The 18,578-nt window shown below is 39.3% G+C and overlaps 2 protein-coding genes across 13 annotated transcripts in view; one reads left to right on the top strand and one right to left on the bottom strand.

Annotated features, from left to right (window-relative positions):
- COL9A1 (collagen type IX alpha 1 chain) overlaps window positions 1-4,522 on the top strand; it is a 62,891-nt gene extending 58,369 nt beyond the window's left edge. For all 5 annotated transcript variants that reach the window (XM_081186924.1, XM_081186926.1, XM_081186927.1 and 2 more), the window contains 2 exons: window positions 1,947-2,024; window positions 3,576-4,522. In XM_081186924.1, the coding sequence (XP_081043050.1) occupies window positions 1,947-2,024; window positions 3,576-3,757 (260 nt within the window). In that variant the 3' untranslated portion in view covers window positions 3,758-4,522. The remainder of the gene's footprint in view (window positions 1-1,946; window positions 2,025-3,575) is intronic.
- The window catches only part of COL19A1 (collagen type XIX alpha 1 chain), a 219,116-nt gene that overhangs the window by 6,487 nt on the left and 194,051 nt on the right, over window positions 1-18,578 (bottom strand). For 7 of the 8 annotated variants that reach the window (XM_081186914.1, XM_081186916.1, XM_081186915.1 and 4 more), the window contains 2 exons: window positions 12,827-12,904; window positions 12,306-12,618 (listed from right to left, as the gene is read on the bottom strand). In XM_081186914.1, the coding sequence (XP_081043040.1) occupies window positions 12,482-12,618; window positions 12,827-12,904 (215 nt within the window). In that variant the 3' untranslated portion in view covers window positions 12,306-12,481. Of the gene's footprint in view, window positions 1-12,305; window positions 12,619-12,826; window positions 12,905-18,578 lie in introns of those variants that run through there. The other variant, XM_081186913.1, reaches the window with a different exon arrangement.

Below are 18,578 nucleotides of genomic sequence, written 5' to 3'. Positions count from 1 at the left end.
GGATCTAACGGTGTCTGGGAACATTACCTACTCTAGTGATGCCATTAGCCCTAGGGCTTTTGTCACTAAAGGGCACATTTGCAAACCTCTGAATAGAGCAAAAGCTGTTGGGAGAGTCTCTTTTAAAAAATGTGTTTTGAGAAGCCCTTTGGCTTAGCCCCTATATTGAACTTCGCTCAGAATCACAAATTGCAGAGGGACCACTATGCAAGAAAACCACACTTTTCAATACTGTAGTTAAATGAGATCTGCTAATTTAATGTCTCATCTTTGTTCTCCTTTGACTGAGCCACAAAGCAAGGAATGACTTGCACCCACCTCTCCCCACCCCGTCAAAAAAATGGGTGACAAAATGCCAAAAATGAAAGAAATTGCATCACTGGTCATAAAGCAGTTTCTGCTTAAGGCCGTATTTTATTTTATTTTGGGTTTGTAACAGCAACCTTTAATATTTAACTTACTTCATAGATGTGAGATGCTTTATTTTCCCTTGTCTTGAAAGCATCCCCCCACCCTCAACTGCTTTTTGCTTGCTTTCCCCCAGTTATAGATAGTAAACTGCTCCATAGGCAAACCTGGCTACTGTAGTTTTGTGAGGTAGGCTAGGGGTTTTGAACAGAGCAACTCACCTTTGCAGGAAATAACATGACAAATAAACCACTACAGAACCAGTTTTAGGTGTGCAGCAGTGCCTTTGTAGAATGATGAGCCATAGTTTATTGAGTGCGGATAGGACTGTGCTCATGGGTAGCCAACGGTCTAGAACCAGCACCGAGTTCAATTTGGCCTGCCACTGTGAACTTTCCTAAAGTGATTAGAGCACTGGAATGCCAGACTGGGGATAGCTGGACCTGGAAATAACAATTCAGGCTGCTGGCTCAACAGGAACAAAGATCTGTTTGAGCACAGTAACCGTGTGCCTTGGTCTTTGCATTCCAAGAGCAGAGGTGGCTGAAAGAGGACAAAGGAAGTGAAATTAACAAAGCTTAGATGAAAATAACTTGATCTCTGGCAACCTAATAATTACTTTGGGGCACAGTAATCAGCACCTGGAAGAACCCACATACATCTAAATGTGGTGGAACAGGGGATGACTCTGCAGAATGAATAAGAACGGAATGCTAAAAGCTGCTAATTATGCTGCATAAAAGGGGGGAGAAGGCAAAGCTTCCCAGCAATCTGGTTTCCAGAGCCAGCACACATTAGGATGCAGCAAGTTGCGATGCCTATAACAAAATATGATACAATGGTGTCCCATCAACATTACTGCCAATAGCTATTACAAAATGTCAAACTCTGGGCAGTTCCCCAGAATTGGGCCATGAAAAGGGGGAAACCTGAGCTAGAAATAAATTGTGATGACCTCAGAGAAGGTGCACAGCAAAGAGGCCTCCACTTTATTTGCCACCAAGGTGAACACGCCAGACAGAAAACTCCCTAGGGTGGCAAACTGGTCTCTGGTTGCCAGTATTGCATAGTGCAGGTGATCGTTCAAGTTAGTCATTTCAGAAGAAGCCTACTGTTTACAGTGTAACTATTCCTGATAATATTCAAAGCTGTTTGTTTATTTAAATGCTTAACAACCCAAATTTTACATCCAGGCATGTGATCCACTCTCGTGTAGTGATGTGATGCAGAAAGGGAAGAAGGGAGTGGGGTGGGGGCAAGATTAGTGGGAACAAAAAACCAGTATAGAAGGGCAAAGTCCCTGCTTAGAAATTGGATCTGTAATGTGTGATTGTGGAGATAGCAGTCAGTTCTAACTGTGGGGGGGATTTAGTAGTGGGAAGCTACGTATTTAGTTTAACTGAATCTGCTCTTCTCTAAATCTCTGTTATTACTTGAGCTGCGGATCATTTGTCCTGTCCACTGATTTTAAGTGTCTCTGTGTGTGCAGAACGTTTCTTCATGCAGATTGCACATAATGTTCCATTAATACGTTTTAGGTGAAACAGGTGAAAAGGGGGAGAGAGGATTCCCAGGTCGAGGACCCAAAGGCTTACCAGGCACAACAGGACTCCCAGGTAAATACCAAATTTTGCTTCTAGGATAGGGGTGGGGAACCAACAGCCCCCCCATACTGTTGGACTCCATCTCCTGTCAGCCCCAGCCAGCGGTCAAGTATGAGGGGAGTTGGAGCCCAGTGGCACCCAGCAGGCTACAGATTCTCCCCCCCCCCCCACCTGTGCTCTAGGAAATTCAAGAAATGTTTGTGCAGCTGTGCATGAAATGCTATATTTAACAACCCTGGAAATGTGGGTGTCTGTCTGCAAGGGAGTGAATGCTTAATTACTAGGATATGCATACAACTGCCCCCCCCCAACCCCATGTCTCAATTCCTTTCACCCTTCTTTTTTGGTAATGCTGTGATCTCCATGATCAAGGCAGGCAGTGCATCCCCTTGAAACTAGCAGCTCAGCATCCAAATTATCTTCTGTGCCACTGTTTGTTACATCTTCAAAACTGTATGGGAAGCTCTCAATTGACTCATTAATAAAAGCCAGCCTGCAACTCAGAAAGCCACGGAATAAAATTTTAGAATCAAGTTCTATACCTAATACTGCCAACATTGCAGGGTGTGGTAAAATAGTACAAGGTCAGGATCGAGAACACAATGATTAAGTTAAAAATAGCAAGTTGGCTTCCAGAATACATGGCATGCTTAAGGATTTGCAAATCCTTTAGATCTGATTTTGGTTGCAGGACTCTTTAAAATTTAGCTTGCTGTATTACTGTACCAATATGAAGCACTGCAGAATGAGAAACCCTTGCTTATAAATGCAACACAAGTGCCCTCTAGTGGTAACTAGAGGTAACTATGGCACAAATAATTTGCTATATTAAAAGTATGGATTGCAGCTTTTAAGGACTCTGTATTTATATGAATTGCATACACTTCTATAAATATATTCAAAGTATCTCTGTTCGTGATGCGCAAAACTTTTCAAGTTGCCTTGATTTCTTAACAATCTCATCCCTCTTCCGTGAACAAGATTTCTTTCCAATAATACTATGCAGTCTCAAAAGCAGGCCGCTCGAGGGAAATTCGGCCTTCATGCTCTGCCAAGGAAGGGAAAGACCCTGTGATTTTTGCAAACGCAATCTTTGCCCATCAGATTGAACATGGTTGAAGTAGATGCCCCCCTTGATATAGCACATGCCTTGAACACATAAGTTCCCCATTCAAACCCCCAGCATTACTAGAACTAGGAAAAATCTCTTCCCAAGAAAAAAGTCAGTGTCAGCATAAAGCAGTTCCTTATGTTTGTTCAGACAAACTTACCCCAGATATCTAATACCAATGTGTTTTCAGTATATTGCTGGTTTATTTTTTTTTTAACGTTTCTAATAGTTGTTTCGTTTGCTTTTAAGGAATAATTCTATTGTTTTATCCTTTTGTGAACCAAAGAAGGGGAAACTTGAATGCCAGATTAGGGTCTTCTCCTTTGGATGGAGTTGTTTCTGTTTCGTACTGTATTGAAAGGCAGTATTCCATGAGACACTGGGTTCAGGTTGGTGAATATAGACGTACATGCTGAACTCTCCTGATCCATGTGCTGCATCTCCCTCCGCAGGAGAACCAGGCAAACCCAGCTATGGAACCGATGGGCGAGATGGCGACAGAGGCCCACCTGGAGCAGGTGGCCTACCAGGCATTCCTGGGCCTCCAGGGCCCCCTGGCCCTCCTGGTTACTGTGAGCCATCAGCCTGCACTGTGCAAGCAGGACTACGAGCGGACAATGTGAAAGGGCCGTGAAAAGTGCAAAAGTTTGCGACGTGAGTGTTTGGCAACAATGTACTATCTGCACATATATTTGACAACAGAGAGAAAACAGCAGAAGAGATGCATGCAGTAAAAACGTAAGAGAATTCCTCTATCCAAGGCTTGACAAGACTTTGCATGCACTGGTTGTCCCCTCTTCAACCTGTACAAACAGGTACATGGCAACTATTTTTTTTAAGTGATACCTGGTGGCTTTTCTTTTTCATCATGGTGAAAGGCCGCTGTGTCTTTTTTAAGACACCTTCCCCAAATACTATTATTATTTCTTTCCCCTCTTTGTATTGTACTGTATTACAGCATCAGAGAGAATGATGTAATTCAGTTGACTTTATCCAAAGCAACTGTAAAATTGTGGTTGTTTGCATTCACCTTTTCCCATGTAGCTTCCTCTAATTTCAAATACACAGACATGGCCGCCATGCGGAAACATGTGAAATGCTTTTGCACACTGAGAAGGGTGTGAATGCCACGTTACCCATAATATATCATGTGAAGAAACTGCTACATACAGAAATTTTTATTTTGTGTTCAAACATGTATTGAATTCTGTTCAAAGGAACAAACACTGTTGCCAACTCCACCACGTGTCTGAAATTAAACAAAGAGGCCAAAAAGTCACTGGTAAAGGAATCTAAATCTTTGGAAACAGCTAAGATTCATTGCCAAATTTATTTATTTTAAATGATCTGAAGTCACATCTCTGGTTGTATAAAAGTTGAAATAAATAATGTTTTTTAACCCCTTTGCATTTTTTTTGTATGAATGGTAAACACAAATAAAACAAAGGAGGTAAACTTTCTTAAAAAAGTCCCATTATATGTTTCATTTCTCAAGGAAACAAAGTGCATTGTATCAATCAGTCTACTGTGTAAATTTGTTTTACAATTTATATATATTCTTTGATCTGTCATCTTGAAAGACAAAAATAAAAGTGCCCTTATTTTAATCTTCATTACTTCCCCTTCTCTATTTTGCAGTTAGAATTTTTCAGAAAAGGAGAACTTCTTTCAGGGAACCAGGTTTAATGCAGCTGCCGCTAGAAACATACTGTTCTTCCAATCCCAATTTTAATCCATTTCTCCTAGCAGCCTGTCTTAGGAAATGGTGGCTATATCCACCCTGGACATTAATGTGCATGTGGGTCGCTATTTCCATGTGCACATTTATGTTTTCACTGTGTTTTCAATTCACACTAGTGGGCAGTGTTTGGTGGGATGTATTCACACTGTGTGGTGTTGTCACCTCCCTTCAGTTAGTACTTTCCTACCCACAAGTAGTGCCAGAAGCCTGAGGACCATTGTAGCTGTGCACGCAGGCACAGTATTTGTTTATTACTGCATGTGTGCAGCTTTTCAAGTTAAAATTTCAACACAAGTTAAAATTGCAATTTTCGATCTACCAGATTTGCACAAAAGAGCACTTTAAAAAAAGGAAAAAGATGAAGTGTTGCTTCAAGACAGGCAAGGATTTGAAAGCTGTTCACATGAAAGACTGTTGCTTCCTTTCATCATCAAGTTGCTACTTACATGTAAAGAAGCATAAATTAAATTTGGCAGCAATAGTCCATGGGAGAGAATGCTTAGACTGTATTCCTATGCATTGTTACTTCCAAGTGCTATTCAGACCAATATACTTTATTTCCATTTTGGTGGCATGTCAGGTTCAAGATGAAAATAGGAAGAAAAGCAACCCTAACGTCATGCTTAGATCAATTAAGTTTTATTTTAACCATAGCAGTAGCGCAGAAATAAACAATGAAATTATCTGACAAGAGAAATAAAACTGTTTTTACAAATCCAGTAACATAAAACAAATGTACAGGGAGGAAAATGCAAAGTCCATCAAAAATGCATAATACAGAATTTGGTTAAAATTCCGGGAGGAAATCCACACGTTTATAATGTGGCTTTAAATAAAAACGTAACTACCTGTTTACAATTATAGATACACAAGAAATATACCTGATAGTATCAGGCTCACTTCAATTCAAAATTCATTTAAGACTAAAGGGACCAAGTAGATAAAATAATCTGCTTAGCATGTGCAAACAGCTGTACTTTCCATTTGTGGGCAAGATGCCAACAGAATCTTATAGACAGGTTTTGAAGACTAGTGCTTAGTTATTCAGAAATGAAAGGCAACAATAAAACATAAACTTCAACAATTGAAATAGTTGAAAAAAGTATTGACAAAGAAAAATTCAGAAAACCATTTAAATGCATTTGCTTTTCATTAGATAAATCTGACAATGAACAGAGCTTACATTCTAGGACAGAAGTGTGCTTAAGCCCACTAAAATATTTTTTTGAGTATACTTAACTCTGTTAGAATGTGGCGTTCATGTTCGTTCTCCTAAATTGTGTACATGGATTTGGTCTATTTATATATAACATCTTCCCTTGTGATTCAAGATTACACTTGAAGGCTTTTCAACTAATCTGGAAATCTGCACCATTATCATAATGACTTGAAGTTCTGTTAATGGCGATCAGATGTGTTGAAAACTAGCTTTGACTATCTAGAAAACATTTGCATACCTTAAATAAAAGGAAGATTTAGGACAAAGGGAGAAGGGAATAAAACGTCCTATACCCAGCGCTCTTATTAATCCCTGAAACCAAATACACTTTTTATACAAAAATACTGATATTAAAATGTTAATATCAAAGATAAATAGGCTACACCTTCCACATAATTTACAAAGCATGTTTATTTCTGCAAAAAGGAAAGAGACTTACCTCTTCCCTAATGACATGTGACACAATGTGGGAGGGAAGAGGAGCAGTTCAGCATGATCCCTGCAAGGATCCCCTCCACTTTGCGCCAAGTTGCGGGCCTGAGATGGGCTACCTGTGGTTTCATTACCTACAAGCTACATTATAAACAAGTTGAATCATAAATTGTGATTATGTCACAGTCATTCGTGGAAGAAGAAGCAATGCAACTGAGAACTATCCAGCCAAAGTTAGCACAGTCAAGCCCCATGAATTCCAATGCTGAAAAACAGCGGGACTTCAAAGTGGTGGTGGTGGTGGGTGGGGAAACTTTGCCTGAATTGTTCCCTGTATTTATCAAATAAAATAAAATAAAATAAAATAAAATTTTTTAAGACCAATAAAGAAAAAGAAATCTATTAAACTTAAGGACACAAAAATGGAAACTTAGTGCACTATATAGAAATAAACGTTTCACCATTTCCTGCCTTATATACATTTGTAGAATTCAATCCTTATTTAAGTGAAATGCACAAACAAAAATGTGCTTCATGCCACCAAGTGGACTTTAGAGGTATAGCACAGACCCTGAAGAACTGCAAAATTTTAACATTAACTAACCTACAGTAGCTTTACAAACCCAAATACTTCTAAACACAGCATTTGTTAAAGAGAATTCTGAAGCAATCTTAATGAATTTTGCATCAATGGAACTTTTAAAATAATCTGATGCGAAGAATAAAAACACATCTCATTGTATTCTACATATTACTTATACCACTAAACCAAAATACTTCATTGTAGCTTCTCTAACATTCCTACCATTTTGAGAGCTTTTTCTAGAGACAAGACCGTGTAACTGTTCAGAAAAATTGTGCAAGGCTATGCACTAAGCTATGCCAGCAAACCTGGGTCATGACCAACAGTTTAACGTAAAGCAGGAACAAAGAGATACAGGTGGGAGGCAAATCATTATGGGCTTTGCGCAAAACGTTTTGGCCACGTTCATCAATGGGCTCAGAAGAAAGGCAAAATATTATGGAACGCCTAGAACCCTCATCCCCAGGTAATCCATTTTAAATCACTAGATTGCAACTATGCACCTGATCCAATAAGGCACAATTGGGTTGATTCAATTGTTGCTTGCTTGCTTGCTTCTCCTTCATTGGACAGTGAACTAGATCAAAGTCTGAAATGTTGCACACTGTATGACTGGTAGCTGGAAAGAAGTTTTGCATGAGCAAAGGAACTTCTCTTATTGATAATAGGCTTGTGCAAGGCACCATGATGGGAACACACACCACTGAAATAATACATGCAGTAGCCTTCAGGTCTGCACATAGTATTCCTTCTCCAGAGATATTCTTGTGTAAATAGTAAACAGATGATTAGATGTTAGAGGTGGGGGAAGAAATGGGGACACCGAATGCAGTCTCCCGCTCTACAGTACAATGTCTGACAGTGCTGTGATGTTCAGCGCCATCAGAGTGGATGACCAGGCTGATTTTTATTTGCTAGCGTTTGCATGGAGTGGGAGTACTGTGCAAAGTGTTTCTCAGTTTTGAAAACCACTTTCATAACCAATAGGGAAGGACTTGCAAGCATAAACTTGTTGCTGAACATGGATTCCATTCGTGGGATTCGGCTGACAGTGTTCCATTCTATTTTGGTTACTCATTGTATTCAATAGGTCCAGGAGCAAGAGAATTTTCTTACTGTGTTATTTGATTCGTGTGTGTGTGTGTGTGTGTGTGTGTGTGTGTGTGTGTGTGTTTGTATGTGGTATTTGCTGTTTAAGTTTGCTGATATTCATATATAAAATTATTAGAGAAAATATCATTAGAACAGGAATACGGAAATAAGAGTTTAACTTAAAATGACAAACAAGTTGCAAATGTTTGGTTTCTGGCACACACAAGATAAAACAGGAAAAGACCACAGAGTGCTCATTTCAAGACACCATGCGCCTCGATTAAAATAGAATAGCTACAGAGTTATTCCTGATTTGTTGCATTTAGCTATAAATACAGAATATGCTCCACATCTTAAAAACTGAGTGAAGACACTAGAAGAACAAAATACACTATTTCATATAACAAAAAAAGTTTTGTTAATGCTTTTCAAAAAAGGAAAGCATTAAAGACAAGAAAAATGATTCAAAGTGATCTGAATGATCCAAATTAACTATTAAAATCATTAACATGTTGGAAAGCTTTTTCCAAGTACTTAGACACAAACAAAACTATAAACAATGTGAATTAAAAATATTTTTTCCCCAAAATATATAAATGTTCCTGACAAATTCAAGTAAAGTAACCTCTAAATAATACTGCCAGGTACCTTATCAAAATTTTAGTTCAACTAGCTAAAACCCAAAATATACACACAGCACCAAGCAATACATCAACTGAGCTGCTCTGATTAGCTTTCTACATAATCTAATTAAAATACAACTCAATATTTTTGTATATATTAAAATACAACTCAATATTTTTTTATTTTTTAAAGCAAAGTCTAAAAGAAATTCTAAATTTAAAATACTGAGACTTTTTCAGCAAAATTTGGAATCGCTGGAGAAGTTCATATAAGGCAGGAGTGACAACCCGAATAGGAAAAATGCCCCTGCCAAACAATATATCTGTCCTGCAGTACATGCAACCATACTGAAAACAAACAGAATAAACCCAGTTCCCCCATCAAAATAGTGTTGATGTGACTGCATTCTATTAAAGCAGGGGCTTGTTGAAGCTCAGTTTAGACCAAATTTTATTTCCAAGGAATTTAACAATTTTGAGCATATCTTCCACACTTCAGCTGTCTTAATCTCTCTTATTATTTTATAAAGGGGGGGGGGCAGAAAATATATATGTAAAAACTTGGGAGCCAATCCATCCTTCCATCGCACACCATTTTTCTTCAGGGTCACGTGAGAAGAGCAGATTGCATTTACAGCCCTGGAAGGCAGCAAGCTGACTGGATCTACACAAGAGAGTGGCCCATATTGTGGCCTTCCATGGCAGGTACTGGGTGGACCCATTGTCCAGTGCTTGTATCCAGCCAATGTCAGGACACTTGCAGTGGGGAGGGGCAGAGGGAAAGTCTTCACAACCAAAGAGCAGAGCTTAGAGATGCTCATGGTGTCTAATTTCACCGAATCATCAGTATAATTTCTTGTAAAATGGAAGGGGAGGGGTTGGCATGGGGCGTGGAGAGAAAGGGGGTGGCCAATAGAGAAAAGTGAGCCTACCTAATTTTGCTTCTAGTACCTGGCCACCATTAGGCTTGGCACTGCCTACCAAGGGCCCCAGTCCTGGCCACAGCTGGCATGTGCTTCCTTGATAGTTAGGTTACCCCCAGGGGAATGCAGTCCTCAACAGCAAACTTGTTGCTGAGCCCTGCTTTAGAGTATTCCATTTGGTGCAGCTACACACACACACAGGAATGGATCATGCCCCAACATGTGTGTTGTGGATCATGACAGCAATCAAATAATTGCATTGTCTTGACTATGGAGAGTGAACAATGAGGCTATTTTTTTGTAAAAAAATGCAGCTCATGCCATTATAAGCTATGGTGAGCCGTATTGCTTAGGAGGAAGAACATGGAGAAAGTTCAGATTGTGCATAAAGATGCTGAGATTGCAGAATGTGGCCCCTCACAGGTGAGACTGCACTATATATGTTCACACACACACACACAATTAACAGCAATGTGAAAGTGGCCATAGTACTATGATACACCTATAGATATCTCCTGCATTTGCTTGGGCTAGTTTCACTTCTTTCTGCACTAATATATATATACACATACCTACAGTAGGTAATCACTTCATGCATCTGACAAAGGCTATGTCACCACGATATATTGTCTTTAAACTGCCACTCTTGTTTTTTGACATCACACTAACATAGCTACCTCTGTGGATTTTCTCACATTCATACTCCTATGTTCTCAGAGAGCTCACACAAGACACTGTGGATCAGGAATAGCCAACATGCAGATGTTGTGGAAAACTCCTGTAAAATCCAGCCAGCATGACCTACAGTCATTGTTGGTGGGAGTCACGGTCCACAGTATATGGAGGGGACCAAATTGTCTACCCCTGTTCTAGGGTTGTAGCCATGCTAGTTCTACTCAGAGTAAACCCATTTAAATCAAAGAACATGACCAATTTAGGTGCATTAAGTTTCAGTGGGTCTGCTCTGAGTAGGATTTTGTTGGATACAACCCTTAAGAGTCTAAAATCCTTAAGGGAAGGGCTTCTTTTGATAAGAATGGCCTGCAATTGCCCTGATTTTAAGAACAGCATAAAGAAAGTCCTTATTTTCAGTTATAGGATTAACTTGCACATGGGAAGTGGTCTTTAAATGATTCCCAAGTCCCATCAGCAAGGACCTATCACTTCTGCTGCCTTTGACTACCCTTCCATTTCTTAATGGAGTTTTGATGTAGCTACATCTCTCCCAAGAACAGCTGAGGACCACTGTCTCCTAGAGCAATATCTATTTTAAGAAGCATCTCCCTTTTATTCATCCTAGATGGCAGAACTTTAATTTACTGATGCTATATATCTGCTCAGCAGTTCTCTTTCCCTTCACTGTGTATGGTCATTTTATCCTCAAGTAAAACAAAATGTCAATCTGCCCCAACCACTGAATATTTCAAACAGAAAGGTTGTTTAATACTACAGGCTAGCCTGGCCTGCACGAATGTTGTTGAACTTTGAAACTCACTCTAGAAAAAATGCTAACATTGGACCAGACATCATTCATGAAAGGCAGACATCATTCATGAAATACATGGGTACTAGTTCAAGCTACACCATCCTCTTCTATCTGAACATATATACACAAACTTCTCAATGTATTATTGTCAGAACTTTACCTGAGATAAAGGCCTTGGTATATTAAAATAAGGCAGAAGCCCCCTGACATATAAACATGACTAGCTTAAGTATAAGAACACAATTCTATAGGGTGGTATCTTATTAAGGCTTTGCCCTAATGGAAGCACTTCCATTTGCACAAAGGCAGGACCCCTGATTCTGGATTATCTCTACTACTCCAATGCAACTCTTGTGCCCCTCAAAAAGCTTCTGAAGGTTGGGAAGCACCTGTAGCACAGAGGCTATAATTGGTCAGGGAGACTTGCCTTGCAAGAGAAGTGCAAAGGACTAGAGCAAAGCCAAGTGAACAATACGAAGGAGCCATTATCAACAATCTACTTAATAACTAAGTTAGCCTTCAATAATTAAGGGCTGTTTCACATATGAAGCCAGCAAGTACATTTGCCAGGAAATAAGCTCCACTGAGACCAATGTGCGACTTCCAGGCTCTGTCTTGCATTAACCACACTCTCACCCCCTGTGTCACAATTAATGGGAGAGAGGCTCAACAGCTCCTTTTCTTTTAAAAAAAGTTTCCTATGTGAAAAGTGCTTCCAGAAATTTAATAAATTTCTAGCAAAGTCTACAATACTGCACAAGGGCAGAAGGAGCATGAAAAAATATCAGCTGATTTCTCAAAGAGTTGCTCAAGGATTCACGAAAGCTTCAACACTCTGGATGCAGTTTTGCAAGCAGAGCTTTTGCTGTTATGTATGAACTCCAAGCCATCAAGATACGGTAGCCAGCAAAAGCTAAATAAGATATATGACAGTACATTTTGTTTTGCAAGTATTAAGGTTAAAAACCATTAAGAGGTCAACAGGCCATCAGAATGCAAGAAAATTGCCTTTTGCTATAGAAAAATAGACTAAAATTATAAACACATGGAATGAACTCAAGAAAACAACATCTCGGCATTGGCTTAACTGGAAAATAAACATTGCTCCATTGAGATGCTCTGTAAAATGCCTACACACAATATCATGTATATAGACCAAAAAAAGGTACCAAGTATTTTAAAGCTTAAATTAGGTAGGAGGGCAGGAGGGAAGCAAGGAAGGGGTAAACCAGGAATCAAAGTACTTCCGGAGAAGATTTTCATTTGCCAGTTGTTCGTGGCTGAGTTTGAGAGACGTGGTAATAGCAATCTGCTGGGTTGCATCTTCCTGATGGCCCAGGTGGGCCATGTGGACCTGGTCCTCCAGGAGCTCCAGGTGGTCCCAGCATACCAATGACTAAGCAAATAACAACAACAGCAACAATATTGTAAAACCAGCTGTATTTACTGGGCCGAGACGCTTTAAAAAGTAAGATCAAAGGCATTTCTTTCATGCACTAAAGGGCAGCTTATATGCAACCCATCTTAGAAGTATCACCTCCCTCTCACAGTTCTTTTACTAATCCGCTGTTCTGGTTATGATAAATATGAACGTATGTTTTTACCTGAAGGGCCAGGTGGACCAGGATCACCTGGCAGGCCAATTCCAGGCTCACCTCTTTCACCTTTCTGTCCTCTGTAGCCTAGAGGAGATAAACAAAAAAGGAATAAGAGTGCCCTGAAATCATAGAATATATACTTTTCCTAAGCTCTTTCCCAATATTAGAATGATAAAAATATAACTCCCTCCTACACTAATGATGGCAATTTAGATAGCTCTTTTTAAAACATTCCTTCCACCAATTCCTAATGAAACTGAATGGATCATGAGATCCAGGGGCTGCTTGCTAAGTCCCCCTTTCACAATCTTCTAGAATTACCACCCTGCCTTGATTTGGTCCTCCAAGAGTGGATTAGAAACCCTTCACTGAGGATGACAGCAGGCATCAAAATGACTTATTTTTCTCTCATAACACTTTTAAACAAACCCGATAATAAGTTTTGACCGGGAGTTGACAGCGAATTACATACATCCATAGCAAGTGTGGCGCACAAGAAACATAATGGATTTCACAAAGTATTACAGTAGAAATCATAAACCTGAAAATTAGGCACCATCAAACTTTTAACTTGCTTTGAAATAAAAAGGGGAAAGAGTTTTGGGGGAAAGGGAGCTACTATAAGAGGAATGGGAGGGATTCATGCTTGCTTTGAACACAGGACTCCTATGTTCAAATCCCTGCTTTGTGTGCTGGGCCAGGCCATGCGTCACTAGAAACTGTTAGGTATTATAGTTACAGCCATTCTGGGGAGGTTGCTGAAAAAAGCATAGCTTTTTCACATGAAGATGTGCAACATGCAGCCTTGCTTACCAAGTGGATCTTCGTTTTAAATGTTATGCTTGGCGCTAGCATAGAGACCTTCTATGTGATGTAGAGGACCCATGTGGAAAGTAGTACTACTAACAGAATGAAATGGCATCCCCAAAACTTCAGTCTTTTAACAAGAGAGAAAGAGCTCGCCACTCTTGATCCGTTGCATGCATGTTTGGGCTGAAGTTGGGTCCTGGGTCTGAAAAGGCTGATTCTTATTTAGACTTCTTTTGGCTTTTCCCCAGGGAAGAAGCATCCAAGCAAGCAAATGGCAGCCAGCAGACACAGTTGCAATGATGTAGAATAAATAGGAGTAGGCAAATGTAGAACCCTCCAAATGTGGTTGGACTACAGCTGCCATCATTCCTCAAGTGTGACCATACCAGCTGGCGAACACTACATTATCTGGAGGGCATAACATTGGCTATTTCTGAATGTTATAGCTATCTGCAAGGAGGAAACCCAGGATCCTGACAGAGAACATTTGAGGCACATGTCTACCAACCAGAGTTTCCAGCGCCAGGTAGGGCATCTACCTTTTAGAGTTTCTGGATAGAGGCCATTAGAAGAACATGAGTGTGGATCAATATGAGTTTAACTAATGTTACCTCAATAGTAATGGGCCCCAGAAAGCTTATAGACTAGCCTTGGAGTTGTTCTATATGCCACCTAAGGGGCTAAACTCAGGAAACAGAAGGATAAATTAGGTGTACTTTAAATATCTCCGAGATCTAATGGTAGAAACATATCACAAAACACATAAATACTTCTTGTTCAACAAGTTGATTATGATATAATTGCTGCAGTCACCTTTGATTTTAAAGCACAAAAACTTGGTATTTTTGTTCACCTACCAACAATGCTCCAATGTCCCTCAAAACAACTCAAAAGATGACTAAAGCACGTATTTGGGAGAACACGTGACATGCGAGGGTAGCATGCATGGCACCACAGAATGGACCAATATTAACAGACAAATAAGCAGGCACTGGAACTGAAAACAAAACCTTTTAAAATTAAAAATGCAATAAAAACAATGGGTGGAATTCAAGGTTAGGCCTACTCAGAGCAGACACATTTAAATCAAGGAACATTACTAAGTTAGGTCTACTAATTTTACTCCAAGTAAAAGTTAGTTGAACTCCACCCATTATCTTCATATGTTAGTTGTGAAATCTGTGTCCTTTGGGGTAGAGCTGTACAAAATACGGTTGGCCTTCAGTTACCATGATTATTTTTTATATAAATATATTTGCCAGAAATGTGGTAAACTTTGTTTTAATTCCTACTCTTTCACACCATAATCGGGGCATCTATTGTATTTCCCAATTGTTACACCACCTCGGTTTTCTTTAGTCTTACAATAAGTAGCATTTTTATATGATAAGAAAGCTCTGTTGAGCTATACATTAAAACAAAGAGGGCAATCCTGCTGCACATTAATCTGTAGAATGCACCATCCATAAAGAAATAAAACAATATTAATAATAAATCGCCTTCAAAATTCCTACTTGGAATCACATGTACAGAATGAAAATGCATCACAAGGAATCAATACAGGCTGAGAAGTTCTGTGTACATTCAAGTAATTAAAGAAAGCTAATAACACAACTATCTGCTCACATTTTAAGGTTATGAATGGTGTAAAACAAAGCTCAGTTACATATAAACCAATGCTTTTGTACACCGCTGAGTAACAAAAATAACTGCGCATTTAATAAAACATTTCATGAACAACTTTCTAAACTTCTTTATTTTACAGAATCAAAACAGTGAGAAAAAACATTTAGATATGTAATAACACCACTATTAAAGAACAATCCAAAAACAGATCTCTAGCAGTACAGTCGATTTTACATGAGGTATATTTTACTAATGATTAAACTTCTGGAGTTTAACTTCACAGTCTAACTGAGTGAGATTTTAAGTTCGCTTTAGAGCAAAATGATTTACAGCTATGAAACAAGGTTCTTAACAGGCTGGCCAGAAGACTGGGCTCCTGCACTTTCAATAGTTCTACACAAGAGGGAATTTCAACAAGTTCAGCTTTTTATTAAAGACACAGAGGCCCTATCCATTTTTTTTCATTTGGCTATATAACAAAGATGTTGATTTAGCACCTACACCAACTAGTTATAATGCTGCAGTAAGTATAATCAGAAATTTGCAATGTTCAATGTCAACATTTACAGTAAAAATATATTATTATTTTTTAAAACATATCAAATTACTGTAATCTCTCAGCCCATGAGTGCATACTGGAAGTTTAAAAGAGAATTAGGCTGTATTTCATACAACCTAATATTACTTGGGAGATGTGCTTACATCTGAGTAAATGTGTCTAGGATTGCACTGAAAAGGACTGGTTCAGATAAACAAGCAGTGCTTATCTCAAAGTGACTGTGCATACATGCCCACTTGCACAAACTCGAGTGTTTATCAGTCATGCCCACGAGAACAGCTGTACCCATGGCTGTGGAAGTCTGGGGTGGGGTGAGCCACTGAGACTGAGGAAATGCCTGCTGAAACTGCTAGAAACCTCTAGAAATTTCTTTAATGCTCTGTGTAGAAAACAAAGTTCAATTAATGGCATTAAAGAGATTTCCATTTATGTCCATTTCTGTATTATGCCATTGAGAACATACACCTGTTGCTCTACAATGTTGTTAAAGAGAAAAATGTACAGTGGTACCTCAGAAATTGAACGGAATCTGTTCTAGAAGTCCATCCAACTCCCAAAATGTTCGGAAACCAAGGTGTGGCTTCCGATTGGCTGCAGGAAGCTCCTGCAGCCAATCGGAAGCTGCGGAAGCCGTGTTGAACATTCGGGTTCCAAAGAACATTCACAAACTGGAACACTCACTTCCAAGTTGTGGCGTTCGGGAGCCAAAACATTTGACTCGCAAGGCGTTCGCGAACCAAGGTACGACTGTATTGGACTGTGAAGATTTTTGAAAACAGAGCCCGCTTTAGGTGTTCAGCACACTGTTCACCTTTGGATAGTTTAATAATACATTGTTCTCCTACGGATTCTTGTTGATAATTAGATTCAGAGGCTCAATTGACATAGGACCCTACTCTACCTCATACCATCCCTAAATGTTAATCCAAACCACATAAAACTATATAATTGTAACTACAGCTATTTTTCTAGAAAAAGAGGTCCCAGAATGCATCAAGAATGCTTCCCTCGTTCTCTCAGAATGGCAATGGGCCTCACCCAAGAGGTGCCAGAACTGAGTTCTGGCGTTTTCTGGCTGAATACACCCTCCCCCCGATTATAACCTTCCAGAGAGCAAGCTCAGGACTCTTTCATGCTCCAAGGCACCTTAACAACTCTTTTTTTTTTGGGGGGGGGTAATCTATGAACATGCAAATCTTTTGAAATATATTTTTATATTTATGTTCTGTGTGAAGCTAGCCCAGAACCTTCTCATTAATCCAAAAGCCATATACTGGAGGGGGGGGACATTTTTAGACAGTTTCCCTAATGATCCAGTGTTACCTGACATACATAGATATTTGCTCAATGAACAAAAGAATTTTCTTTATACTAACTTTTATCCCAGTAAATAGCAAATGGACATATAAGTTTCCTGCTTTATCTCTGTATGTGCAAAATAACTTCCCTCAAAGCAGTCATATAATTTAGTAGTTGCTTGATGGCTGGTATGTTTTGGCTTTGGGAAGAGTGAAAGAGAAAGGAGCCTGAATATTGTATCTGGTAGACAACAAACAGCTGGGGGGGGGGAGAGCTAAAGGCATATTTTGGTGAAACTAATACTGCTTTAGACATTTTCCTTTAGTATTTTTTCTCTAGTTTTGACCCACTGACCCTTAGCAATCACTACGACTTGAACTTTGCCAGAAGCAAAACCCCACAAAACATTCTCTTGCATACCCCACAACCACAATAACTCTGTTTCTATGTTTATTGCTTTATTATAAAGGCAAAATAGTAACAGCGCATCGCACCATTTTAAAGTTTTAATTTTGTTCATTGTCTAAATTGTTTCTCTATAACCAGGCCTGTGGCTGATTAAACATTCTACGGCCTTTTAAATGTGTTCACAGGAGCAGGGTTATTGGTTTGGTTTTTCTGCTTTTACTTTTTATTACACATTTTGCATTTTTATCTTGTGACCTTCGGATAAAGGGTGGTATGCAAATTTAATTTAATAATAATAATAATAATAATAATAATAATAATAATGAAAGAGGCACTGAGGCCAAATCTTCAACATATGGCAGATAATTCCTTTTGCCACGAAACCCTGTTCTCAGATCTATGGGAACTGACAGTGGTTAAGTTATTTTGTTATTGCTCCATATGAGTGGGGAGGGAACCTAGTGAGAACAGGCTCAGATTAAGCCTGTTGATGTTGTTTTTAGGGTGTGTCCATGTACATAAAAAGAACAAGGAAAACTGCCTTATACTGAGTACTCTACACTAACTGGGAGATCCTCTCTAGGGTCAAGTTACAGGGAACCAGGCAGAGGGCCTTCTTGGTAGTGGCGCCCTGACATCTCCCACCAGATGTCAAAGAGAACAACAACTACCAGACTTTTAGAAGACATCTGAAGGCTGCCCTGTTTAGGGAAGCTTTTAATGTTTGATGTATTAGAGTATTTTAATATATATATATTTTGGGAAGCCACCCAGAGTGGCTGGGGAAGCCCAGCCAGATGGGCGGGGTACAAATAAATTATTATTATTATTATTATTATTATTATTATTATTATTATTATTATTATTATTATGGTTTTGGACAGAGGAAAATCCCAGCCCTACTTGAAGATGCCGGGAATTGAAGGCTGGGGGCTAGCACTGTGCTGCCTGTACAATGAGCACGCCCCTGGTTCTGGGTGCAGGTGTTTCTCCCCACCCAGTGTAACCTGAAGTGTGTTCCAACAGTAGAAACCCAAGTCTGCATGTGAATAGTAA

The sequence above is a fragment of the Podarcis bocagei genome, assembly GCF_964188305.1.
Source record: "Podarcis bocagei genome assembly, chromosome: 3".
In the NCBI taxonomy this organism is placed as follows: domain Eukaryota; kingdom Metazoa; phylum Chordata; class Lepidosauria; order Squamata; family Lacertidae; genus Podarcis; species Podarcis bocagei.
This window is presented reverse-complemented; position numbering and strand designations above follow the sequence as displayed.